Genomic DNA, 13,535 nt, shown 5'->3' with positions numbered 1-13,535 from the left:
CTGGAATGCAATGACATTCTGGTTGAAATTCTTTTCCTCAGATCCCCTAAATACTTTTACCTACTACCTTCAACCTATGCCCTCTGGTTTCCGACATCTCCATTATGGGGAAAACATTTTTCACTACTCACTTTATCTATGCCCTCATAAATTTGTATACCTCTGTCAGATCCCCTCAGCCTCCTCCACTCCAAGGAAAACAATCCTAGCCTATCTCTCCTCATAACTGAAACATTTTATCCAAGGCAACATCCTGGTAAATCTCCTCTGCAGTGCATTCATGTTCTTCCAATAGTGCAGCAATCAGAACTGCACATAATACTCCAGCTGCAGCCTAACCAATGTAGTTGGATCATGACCTCCAGGCTCTATGGCCCAGCTAAGAAAGGTCAGCATCCCATATGCTTTCTTCACCACCTTATCTATAGACTTTGGCACCAAGGTCCCTCTGTTCCTCAATACTCTCTAGAGTTGTACCATTCATAATCTGAGCAACAGATTCAAGCTGCTCAGAATTTAGCAGTGGAAATATTTTATCATTTCTTTAAGGCCAAGTTGAACCTCTTCACGGTGCAATGGCAAAACAAAAAGGGACCTCTTATTCCACAGTCCTGCTCATCCATCTGAAATGGGAGGAAGTTGTCTGAAGGGGAAAGCATTTAGTGGTTGGTTTCTTAATGGCAAATAACACCTGTTTACCTTTTTCATTGCTTTTTAGACATTATTTTGCTTTGCAATACTTTTACCTGTAACCTTTTGCACTGCCACAGTTTTTTTTGTTACTTTACTTGCAGCAAGCAACATGAACTTTTTAGTTGTTCATGGGAGTACAAGAAAGCTTGGCATATCAGCTGTATAATACTTTGTATGTATCTATTCGCTCCTCAGGATCAGCATTTAGAAGTTGCAGGCAATCCCACCTGAGAATGCCAAAGTAGACTCTGCCTCACATGAGAACCATAGAAATTTGTGCTTTGGAAGCCAAACAGCTCTCTCTGTGGCTGTGAATATTCAGATCCCAGCCCCCAACCTTCCTTCCCAATTTGTGCCCTCATTCAGAATCAATAGTTAATCTTTCTAAAAGTTATCTTCCTTCCTATTGTCCATTCTTTCCATCACACTTTTCCCTATCACTATATACCCTTTTGATGATAATAATTGCAAATTAGCTTGTTTTTTCTCATTCTTCTTGACTGGGACTGTTCCTGATTACAAGTCACGCTTCATGATCTATCAATGGTTCTTGATTGGCCCTTTAGGATCTTTAATGATTTGTACCTTTGCTTACCAGTCAATATCTACCCTTCCTGATTAGCCATTTCCCAATTATTACCTACTCTTCCCAATTACTAGCCAAGTTTCCTGTTTCCTTCTTAATCAAAACTGCTCCCAGTCTGGTCGACCTTACAAAGTCCTCCTCAGAAATACCTGAGGACTACTATCTAAATCTGGAGAGCTGTCCCACAGACTAGTCAAGTAACAACCTGACATAACTTATGGACAATGTGCCTAATTTTTCCATCACAATCCCCTGTACTGCCAGGCAGGTACAGTGGATTGTTTTGCAGACTCATGGTACTGGGACAAACATGGAGGAGGAAACCTCCTCTTGATTAACACCTACTGCCCTCCCCCCCGAATCAGTGCTCCTCCATGCTGAGCCACACTTGGATGAAGCACTGAAAGGTGCAAGGGCACAGAATGTACTGTGGGTGCAGCACTTCAATATCCTCTACCAGAAATTGAGCTAGACGAGGCATGAAAGACATAGTTAAAAACTGGGTATGTGATAAGTAAATAAATATGAGGGAAAAACCTTTGTCCTCATCAATGTATCTATCAATGACACCGTTGGTGGAAGTGAACACCACATAGCTCTTGCGGAAACATTCTTGTCTCCACGCTAGAGACACACTCCATGACACTAAGTGGATTGAGTTAGAACAGATCTAGCAGCTCAAAACCAGGAACCAGCAAGGCAGTGTTGGCCATCAACAGCAACAGAGATGTATAATGTCACAATCCATAATTTCATGGTCTGACAATCATTGTCAACCATTACTATCAAGCCAGGGGATCAACCCTCGTTCACTGAGTGCAGAAAGGCATGTTGGGAGCAACATCAGCATCACATCCAGTGAAGCTCCACTACAGGATCACATCCATGCTAATCAGCAAAAAGAGCATTAAACAGATAGGGCTAAGTGATCTTACAGAATGGATCAGGTGAAGCTCTGCAGTCTCAACACATCTACTTATAAATGATGGTGAACAACTGAACAATTAAGAGGAGGGAAGTAAAAGGCTCCAAAAACATCCCCATCCTCAGCAATGGTGGGAACCAGCATGTGAGAGCTAAAGGATGTTTAATTCCATTTGCAATACCTCAGCCAATGAAGCACCCCTGTCTGTTTGAAGCAAAACCTGGACAATGTTCAGGTAATGTCAAGCAATGACTATATCCAACAATAGAGTCTAGCTACTAGCCTTGACATTCAATGGTATTACCATTGTCAAGTCCCCCGGCATCAATATTCAGGGTCTTGCTATTGACCAGCAACTCAGACAGACCAGCCACATAAACATTTTGACCATAACAGCAAAGTATGGGTATCCTGCAGTGAGTGATTCACTTTCCAACACACCAAGGCTTTCTACCAACTACATGGCTCAAATTATTAGAGTGATGGAATACTCTCCATTTGCCTCGATAAATACAGAATCAACAACTCTCAAGATGCTTTACGCCACTCAGGACAAAGCAGCCTGCTTGACTGGCCTTCCATCATCCACATTAAATATTCATTTCCTATGCCAGAATCACACAATGACTGCAGTGTGTACCATCTACAAAATCACTGCAGTTCTTGCCAAGGCTACTCTGACTGTACTTCCCACACCTGCGACCTCTACCAGCAAAAAGCTTAAGGGTAATAAATGCATGGAAACACTACCACGTGCAGGTTGCCCTCCAAGTTACACACCACCCTGATGTGAGAATATATCTCCAGTTCTTGACTGCAGGTATCATGATTGGGTCTAAATCCTAGAATTCCCTGCTCAATAATACTATGGGAGTAACTTCACCAGAAAGAAGTCATCCTACACCAGCATCTTCTCAAGGGCAATTAGGGGTGGGCAATAAATGTTGGCTTTGCTAGTGACCCCCAGCTCCTAAAACTGAATTAAACCTAAAATGAACCACCTGTCCTTCCTGATCAATCTCTTTCAAATCATCTTTCTTCCTGGTGGCCTCCATCACCACCTTCCCATACTTTCCATCTCTTCACTGGGACTACTTTGCCCCTATAAGTACTCAGTAGCCTCCTCTGATATTGCGGAGGGAATCAAGCCACAACATTGCAATGATTTTCCTGTCTTACAGGAATCACTTTTCTTATGCTTTGGGGATCTTGATGGGAGCCCAACTTATATCCATAAACCTCCAATCCAGGGAAATGTTCGGAGTCAGAAACACTTACAAAAATTTAACTCAGCTGTCACCAGGAAATTTCAGTCCATGCTGTCTTTCCACAGATAATGAAATATTATGCTGCAATTGTATACCACATAATTCTATATAAATACTAAGTGCTAAGTTTATACAATAATTCATTTTAGAAGATCAGTGAAAATTTAGAGCCCATGGTAAATTTGTTCTGGACGCTTTCAATTATATTCAAGTTAATTTACTACACGCTTGATAGATTGTTATTTTGTGTTCAGAAAGAAACATGATGATAGAATTGGCACAAGTCTTTTTATTTACTGAAGAGAAAGTGATAAAATTAAATAAAATGGCAGGATGTTAGACTCAAAACCAAGTCAATATGATCGTAAAAACTGGAAGCAGCATTAATAAGTATAGGGAAGTGATGAAGGAACTGAAAGTTAAAGGTAATCACAAATCAACCATATTAATAAGCAAAAGAGAACTTTCAAATATCAATGAATGACAGTAATTCATAACTGGACAGTGATATATTTTCCTGTTAATATCTTGGTAACTTCCCTTGACCTAATGGAAATCTCTTTACACATGCATTGCCTTTGTAAAGTAATGCAGCTGTATAACAAAGTTAAAGCTCAGTACAAAACCAGGGGCTAGTAAAATCACACTTCAAACAAAACAGTGATGGGTGGAACACCATGCGCCTTAGCACTATCCTGAAACTCATCTCCTCATTTTTCAGCACCTACCATTTATCTTCCAAGGTAAAATCCTCCAAATGACGTCAAAAGTTCTGCAGTGAAATTTTCATTCACTGGCACTAAGACTATACTGTTTAAAGGGTCAATGCTCCAAATACATTCTTTCTCCTCACTGAGATCTGTGACACCACTAACCTCAGTTATAACTTCATGTGTCCTTAGTTGCCTTGTTCTTAGGGACAGGTCATGGTCACCTGTTTGCTGGCCTCACAGCCACTCCAGGCTGCTCAACACTACTTCGGGGAGGTTACCTGAACTTCACAGCAAAGGAGATGAGACTTCAGCTGCCTTTCTTTCAGTTCATGGGAACAAACTGAGCAGACACAGAGATCTGTCTGTGAGATGCAAGCATTCGTAGGCCATATCTGTCTTTCAGAGACCTCCCTTGCAATGGCTTTTTAGGAGCCCCTAGCTGGAGGATTTCTATAGCCCCTAACACAAGGAACAAGCCTTCTGTGGGCACAGTTCTTCATCAGCCTGTCCAGGTCCTTTTGAGGTTCTGGGAGCTCCTTTCCCATAATTGCAGCATCATTAGCAATAGTTCCCTAGAACTGGAAGGCTGTTAATTATATAGTGGTGCGTCCCTTCTAGAATTGCCTGGAAAGACCAGACCTGATTTGTTATATTGTAACAACAGTTAGAACTTGAAACACATCAATAGAAAGCACTATATGAAACTACTATCCACTTCCCCCTGCCCCCCACCCAACTCCTAACAGTGTCAGTTTTCAACACAGCATTACACAGGGAGATCAAAAACGCTTCTGTGATCCTCGCATTTGGAGCTCTCATACCTTATGCGACTTTCATAAGCAGCATTAGGGTGACCTACAATTTGTTTCAATGCCAATAAAGGGTCACTAAGTTTATAAACTTTGCGGGTTCTCTTAGCTAACTTCTATATTCTAACCTATGTTCTTCAGCTTGTCAAGCCGAATTGACAGGAGAATGCTCGTTCCTGGTGGTCTCAGATCACTCTTCTCCAGAGTCAGGTTGAGACTTGATTCAAGAATTACATGCACTGGATTTCCATGGTTTTTACTTGATCCTGAATCATAACTTTATTGGAGGTTTGCCAGAAGAACTGGAGAAATGGTGCACCGACATTTTTAGCCTATTATGCCATTTTACCTCAAGTTCTTTAATCCTCAATCAGACATTTCACGTGGAAGTTCCAGCAATTTTTGCAAAGTCAACAGGTCTTCACAGCAAAAGAAAAAGCAACAATGGTCCAGATGTCATGATTAGTGCCAAGACTGCTTGCTTTTTAAGTGATCCCTCCAGTGTGAACTTAGAGGGAATGCCAAGAGATTATTCTGGGATGATGTTTTCACACTGCCCTTGTCTAAACGGGGACAAGGGTAGTGTGAAAACATCATCCCAGAATAATCTCCTTTGGGGTGCCAAAGTTAGCCCTGCCACAAAAAATCTGAAATAAATTTGACACACAGCTAAATTAAACTGCCAGACTTAGTCAGAACTTCAATGTACTCCTTTTAAAAACATTCCAAAATTTTATGAAATTCAAAGAATATTCAGTAATATTCATTCATTGGGTTGTTCTATGAGGAGACAATTAGCAATATTGACCCAAGTCATTGAGATTCTGAGAAGGATTGACAGGATGGATGCTGAAAGGCTGCTTGCTAATGTTTAGACAATCTAGGAAGGGAGGGCACAGCCTCAGTACAAGGGGTGGTCACTCTTAACTAAAATGAAGATAAATGGCTTTACTCAGAAGGTAGTAAATTTTCAGAATTCTGCACCCTAGGTGCTCAGGTTCTGTCAATGCCCAATCACTGAGCATATTTAAAAGAATGAAGGAATAAGGGACTGGGTGGGAAAGTGGATGAGTACAAGATGAGCTATGAAGGCAGAGCAGAATGGCTTTTGGTTCTTTCTATTTCTTGTTCTTTGGGATTTCTCTGCTGTATATTTGAATTTGGAAATTCAGGAGTTACTGTTAGCCTTTCTATTTCTTGTTCTAAAAACATCCAAAACTGTTCAAAAAATCAAAAGAATAAAAAACCCTAAAACAATTTAAATATTTCTAAAACTCCGAGTTAACACACATTTAGGAAGATTTTTTAAAAAGCCCTACAAGGACTTTAAGAAGTCTGTTTAAATTAAAACTTTGAATTAACAATACTCGAGTATCTTACAGTAATCTCCTTCAATTAACTCAATTGGCAAAAACTCCTGGTGCCTCCTTTCACCTGGCATAGTTGGGCAAGTGTCTTTCATACCTGATGGGCAATTAGCAATTAGATCTGGAATAACATCAGGAAATAGCCAGCAGGCTAACAGTAACTCCTGAATTTCCAAATTCAAATATACAGTGGAAAAATCCCAAAATCACCAGTTTTGCGGAGTAAATGTGGAAAACATCAATAGTTTATTGAACCAAACCCTGACCATTATAAATGCCCTCAACAGAAGAGAGAACTTTTTGTGATGGCTGTAAGTATTAGTATTAAAATGACAGAAATAATTTCCAGTTACTGCTGTAATATAATTGTTAACATTTACCTGGACCAATGCAAAATGATGCGATTACACCAAGAATGGAGAACACACTCACGTAAGACATCCAGTAAATTTTATCCTGAAAAATATGTGGTTCCAAGTAACATAAATCACAAAGTCAAGAAGCCAGTCAAATATTAATGTACAGATTTTCTCCAAATCCTCTGATAACATTTACAGTCCAAAGTACTTTTTAAATCAAGAACACTTACACTTGCTACTATTAAAGGTTGGCATAATAAAAAATCTAATGCCAAGTAACAATGCCCAGTTATTCTTACAGTGCACACAGAAACACAGTGAGAGTAGCAGAAAGAGGGCACCACCTCATAAACTACAGCCTCCTACTCTCGCTCTGTGAAATCCCTCCTGCCCCACCTGTGGTAGGGTCTGCAAGTCCCGCACTGGGTTCTGCAGCAGCAGATGAGGCCAAAGAAATGGAATAGAAACAAGTCAACCTTGATCCCAAGGCACTGTGTATAAACAGGTGTAAGCATACAGTCTGAATGAAATACATTATTTTGGGTCTTTCTAGGGTTAACAGCATGGGAAAGAGCAGCTGTGGATCGGTCAAACAGCCCTACTGGAGACTGTGTCTTGATGGCAAGCCAACAGTGAGTAAAGAAATATCACTAGAAGTCCTGTAGAGCACACGATATGATAAAGTTTCCTTGTTGTGCAGGTTGTGTAGAAGCTCAGGTTGCTTCCAGGCCAGAGAGTCAAAGAGAGACACAGCATGGAAAGTGGCCCTTGGGGTAACTTGCAGTGGCCAATTAACCTACCAACCCGCACATTTTTGGGATGTGGGGGGAAACCAAAGGAAACCCTCGCAGTCACAGGAAGACCATGCAAATTCCACACACAGAGGTCAGGACCTGAAGCAACAAACAATCTGCTGGAGGAACTCAGCAGGTCGATTCGCATCTGTGAGAGGAAAGGAATTGTCGACGTTTTGGGTCAAAACCCTGCATCAGGACAGGAGCTGAAGCTGTGAGACAGCAGCTGTACTATCTGCACCACTGTGGCACCCTCCAAGTTCCAGTACACAGATATTTAATGGTGTTTAATGCAAGTTTGGATGCTACATGCTTAAAATCCTTTTGTGCTTGGCTGGTCCACAAAGAGGTTTTAGTAACATTTGTGAGGTCTGCTTTAGTGTCTGTTCAGATGGAACTGGTTTATCTGCTCAGATGCCATGGAAACACCTCCTGGACCTTCTTGTAGCTAAGTGCCCTTTAAATTTGCCTAATGCCTCCTGCACCACCCCACCCCCTAGTGACTGAGGGTTACCCTCAAACTCCCTGCTGCAGGGCCTCTGCCCAATCATGTTCTTAGCCATTGATACTGCTGTAGACAATCACATCCATAGCTACCCTCTCTGGTGTCAATTCTTAAAAACTTTGAATTCCTGGGCATGCACATATCGGGTGACCTGTTGTGGGCCCAGTGCACAGATGCATTCACAAGGAAGGCGTATCAGTGTCTCTGCTTTCTTAGGAGGTTACAGAGGATCAGCATGTCACCAAACACTGAAAAACTTCTACAGATACACTGTTGAAAGTATCTTGATTGGTTGCATCATGGTCTGGTGCAGCAATTTGAATATGCAAGAAGCTGCAGAGAGTAGTGGACACAGCCCAATACATCACATGCACATCCCTCCCCACCACTGAAAGTTTCTACATGAGGCACCGCCTAAAGAAGGCAACATCTATTATCAAAGATCCCCACCATCTGGGCCATGCCATCTTCTCACAGCTACCATCGGCAGGAAGTACAGAAACCTGAAGTCCCACACCATCGGGTTCAAGAACAGCTAATTCCCTTCAACCATACGGTTCTCAAACCAACCTGCACAATGCTGATCACTCCCTCAGTATAACAACACTATATCCACTTTGCACTACAATGAAATTTGTTTTTTTTAATTCTAATTGTGTTCTTTCTTGTATAATTTTGCATAATTTATGTTTTTCTTGTGAATGTTCTGTCTCTAATGCTAAGTACCTGTAATGCTGCTGCAAGTATGCTTTTCATTGCACCTATGCATATACATACTTGGACATATGATAATAAACCTGGCCTTGACTTTGATTTCAGACCTCTCTCTCCCATAACATTCAGAGATTATGACCAAGCCCTGACAGTCCAGCCCTGACAGTCCAACCCTGAAATTAGCAACACCCTCTGATTGAGGCTCTGATCCTCCCGCTCCCTTGCTAAGCCCCTTTTCACAAAACCACCCTGCAATCCACAACGCACCTCCTCTGATTCTTGAGGAATGGAGGAGATAGCTGAAGAAGGGTCTTAGCATCAGTTTATATTATTATGCTAAATAAATAATTCTTTGATAATATTTGATAAAACTTCCCTATGAATCTTCATAAGTATGGACCCATAACAACATAATGAAATGCATAATACACTTTAAACCTTTGCAATATAAGGAGTATTGTTTAACTTTGTGTTTTTTCAGGCAAAGTGTTTTGTCCCTTTGATTCTTTTTCTTATGCTTGACTATTATAACCTTTTGATGGATATACAGCTCTTCACAACACTAACCTGCATTTTAGATTAATTAATACTAGTTTTAGATGCAGAAATCAAGAAATTTGTATATAAACTGTAGCTTAGTGTTTCACCTTCTGGTATTCTAAACATATATAATAAATGATAGATTTTAATTGCTGTCATCTTATTCATCGAATGCCAAGTATGTTATCCAGTAATGGTGATCAAAGCAAAATCTGAAACAAGAGTCAGCAGCTAGCTCAGTTAAAATGGTCAGGAGGAGAGCTGAAACAAGACTTGGTAGTCTTACACTGGTGCAGCAAGTCAAGAGTGGATAACTTTAACATCTGTTGACCTCAAGGATCAACAATGAGGAAAGAGATGAAAAGGGCTACATACAAAGCTGAATCAGAAAGGCAAAAGGTGAAATAAACATCCTTAGAGTATTGAGCAATGCAGTGTGTATGGGAGATTCCAATAAAAAAGCCATGCAACGGCCAGGGTTTGGTTAAGGTAATAATTGAATTTATATACCTGCAGATTAAGTGAAACCGTGAGCAATCCAAAGAAGAATGACATGAGACTAAATCCACCAATGAGAAGGAACTTCCGGCCAAGTCTTTCAATGGTCAAACACTGGAAAAAAAGATAAGATTTTCCAATTTCATTTTTTTTAAAGAAAACACTGTGAGTGAGTAATAGAAACTGATTACATTCTTTTCCCCGACACATAAGGTCACAGTTCGAATATTTGTTAGAGGTAGGCAGTATCATGCATCATTGGCAAAGGCCAAGGTAGAGAACACTGTAACGACTGACTTGAAATTACTGCCCAGCTGACAAATACCCAACAGGTTTGCATGGCATTCCCCTGTTCATTATTTTAGTTCAGGCAATATCTAAATTAAAATGTACAATTACAAAAAGCTAAATAATGAAATGTTAAGGGCTACAAATACAAAATAGTTATCAAGAAATTCAATTTAGGATTCAGGAGAAATACATTTACACAGAGACGTGTACCCATTAATGAGGTTTTGAGATGAACAGCATTAACAAGTGCACGAAGGAGAAAGAAACAGAAGATCTGCAGGTCAGATGAGACAATATGGAGCGAGGTGGTGCTCACGTGGAGCATAAACACCAACAAAGATCAGTTAAGTGAATGCCCTACTCCTGTGCTGTAAATACCATGTAAAAATAGCAGGGTGAGTAATATCATAAAACAGACCATTTGTCTTTCTAGAAATATTACCAGCTGGCTTTTCTTGCATTAAAGCATATAGAAAAGTAATCTTTGCAAAAAAATGTTACTATTTTCTCAGGGCGGCATGGTAGTGTAGCAGTTAGCGTGACGCTATTACAGCGCCAGCGATCCAGGTTTGATTCCCGTTGCTGTCTGTAAGGAGTTTGTACTTTCTCCCGTGTTTGCGTGGGTTTCCTCCGGGTGCTCCGGTTTCCTCCCACATTGCAAAGACATACGGGTAGGTTAATTTGGGTTTAAAATGGGCGGCGCGGACTCGTTGGGCCGGAAGGGCCTGTTACCATGCTGTAAATAAAATTTAAAAAGAACTAGTCCACTACAAACTCCTGTCACGTTCAGAATAACTGTGATTTCACTGTTCTCCAAAAAGAATAGCTCACTTGGTTTCTTCAAAGTTACTACATCACAAAAGAAGAAAAATGAACCACAGTTCCAAATCAGCAACCTGCCTTTGAGCTTTCATAACAAACCAAATAGCAATAAATTCCAAGTCATAGTAATTTATCCAGAGATGAGAGTGTGCAAATAAACCTATCTGACAAGTTAATAAAAAAACCTGTGAATGCTGGAAATCTGAAATAAAAACAAAAATGCTCAAGATATTCCGGGTAACGGAGTTAACATTTCAGGTCAAAGACCCTGCTTCAGAAATGGGAAAGAGGAAACAAGCTAGTTCAAAGTTGAAAAGAGGGTGGGGGAGATGGAGAGAACAAAGGAAACATCCGATAGGGTGTGGCCAGGGTTGCCCAGTTAATTCCAATGTTTATGGAGCCACTTGGTTAATAGATTAATGAGGAAAGTTAGAGAAAACAAAGGGACGTGTTAAACCTGTGAAAAACAAGTCAGAGTTGTTGACAAAATCTAAAACCAAAAGGAGAATGCTTAAAGTGCCCAGTACATTAGTCTGCTCTTGCCCCACAGAACATATTTATTTCTACCTTTACTCCATTCTTTCATTTTTGGCTCAGTCCCTTCTCTCTTCCCACTTACATCTGAGACTTTCCAAACAGCATTTGAGACGTCTTTGCTTTTCCTTAGCTATGGCTCCCCCTCTACCATAATTGACAGAGCTAGATGAGGAAATATACCTCGTCTATTTTCTACACCTGCTCTAACCTGTCTTCTCTTGGCAGAACAAGAATAGAATTCCACTGGTCCTTACTTTCCACCCCATTATTAACTTCAGTCAGTGCATTATCCTTCACAATTTCTGCCACTTTCAACAAGATTCCATCACCAGATATTCCCCTCCCTCCCCTTTCAGTATTCCAAAGGGTACATTCTCTTCACTACCCTCTAGTCCACCAACCACTCCCCTTCTCTCAGCACTTGCCCATGCGACCACAGGGGATCCAACACCTGTTCTTTTACCTCATCCCTTCACACCATCCTGGGAGCCAAAACAGTCCTTCCAGGTGCTGTTTCACTCTAGAGTACTTTGGTGATCAAAATGTGGTTTTCTCCTCAACAGGGAAAGCAAGGGTTGTAGATGGAGCGTATTCTGCCTGCAGGTCGGTGACCAGTGGTGTTCAGCAGGGATCTGTCCTGGGACCCCTGCTCTTTATGATTTTTATAAATGACTTGGATGAGCATGTGGAAGGGTGGGTTAGTAAGTTTGCTGATGACACAAAGGTTGGTGGTGTTGTGGATAGTGTAGAAGGTTGCTGTAAGTTACAACAGGACATTGATGGGATGCAGAGCTGGGCAGAGAAGTGGCAGATGGAGTTCAACCTGGAAAAGTGTGAAGTGATACACTTTGGAAGATTGAATTTGAAGGCAGAATACAACGTTAATGGCAGGACTCTTAGCAGTGTGGAAGAACAGAGGGATCTTGGGGTCCAGGTCCATAGATCCTTCAAGGTTGCCGCGCAGGTTGATAGTGTTGTTAAGAATACGCATGACGTGTTGACCTTCATTAGTCGGGGTATTGAGTTCAAGAGCTGCCAGGTAATGTTGCAGCTCTATAGAACTTTGGTTAGACCATACTTGGAGTATTGTGTTCAGTCCTGGTCACCTCATTATAGGAAAGATGTGGAAGCTTTAGAGAGGGTGCAGAGGAGATTTACCAGGATGCTGCCTGGATTGGAGAGCATGAGGATAGGTTGAGTGAGCTAGGGCTTGTCTCTTTGGAGCAAAGGAGGATGAGAGGTGACTTGATAGAGGTGTACAAGATTATAAGAGGCATAGACTGAGTGGACAGTCAGAGACTTTTTCCCAGGGCGAAAATGGCTCACATGAGTGGGCATAATTTAAGGTGATTGGAGGAGATATAAAGGGAATGTAAGAAGCAAGTTTTTTTACACAGAGAGTGGTGGGGTGCAGGGAACGCACTGCTGGCAGAGGTTGTGGGGGCAGATACATTAGGGACATTTAAGAGACTCTTAGATAGGCACATGAATGATAGAAAAATGGAGGGCTATGTGGGAGGGAAGGGTTAGATAGATCTTAGAGCAGGATAAAATGTCGCACAATATCATGTGCTGAAGGGCCTGTACTGTGCTGTAATGTTCTATGTTCACACACAGATCAGATGATAGCATTTTGGTGCACCTGCTCTCAGTCTGCAGGGACAAACCTGAGTTTCCTGTCAACTGTCATTTTAATTCTCCATCCCACTCTTGCACTGTTACAACAAGGCTCAAAGGAACAGCACCTCATCTTTCATCTGAGCACTTGAGAGCTTTTGGGAATCAATATCAAATTTCAACAATTTCAAATAACTTGTTAATATATAGCAGCAGGAATGGCCAGTATTTCTCTCTCTGCAGACACTGCTTGATCTGTTTACCCAGACAAATATTACCAACTTTAAAAAACTACAGTAAGTGCCAAACATTTATAAGTTCATAGAATTCAACCATGAAATAACGAGCAAACAGTTGATCATCCCTTTAAAAGATTTCTCATGGGTTGTGGGATTGTTCTGGCTTCTGGGCATGTTGAATTGTGCAAAATTAAGAGAACACATTCACTAATGCAGTGCTCCAAAATGGCAGTGTCTTTCTGAATCGAGGTTGTGTGC

At 41.1% G+C, this 13,535-nt stretch overlaps 1 protein-coding gene across 10 annotated transcripts in view; it reads right to left on the bottom strand.

The window, feature by feature from the left end:
- slc2a9l2 (solute carrier family 2 member 9, like 2) overlaps window positions 1–13,535 on the bottom strand; it is a 294,396-nt gene that overhangs the window by 53,278 nt on the left and 227,583 nt on the right. For all 10 annotated transcript variants that reach the window (XM_052008890.1, XM_052008908.1, XM_052008881.1 and 7 more), the window contains 2 exons: window positions 9,784–9,885; window positions 6,742–6,817 (listed from right to left, as the gene is read on the bottom strand). In XM_052008890.1, the coding sequence (XP_051864850.1) occupies window positions 6,742–6,817; window positions 9,784–9,885 (178 nt within the window). The remainder of the gene's footprint in view (window positions 1–6,741; window positions 6,818–9,783; window positions 9,886–13,535) is intronic.

The sequence above is a fragment of the Pristis pectinata genome, chromosome 2 (assembly GCF_009764475.1).
Source record: "Pristis pectinata isolate sPriPec2 chromosome 2, sPriPec2.1.pri, whole genome shotgun sequence".
NCBI classification, from domain to species: Eukaryota; Metazoa; Chordata; class Chondrichthyes; order Rhinopristiformes; family Pristidae; genus Pristis; species Pristis pectinata.
Note: the sequence above shows the minus strand (reverse complement) of the source record. Positions and strands in the feature narration are given on the sequence as shown.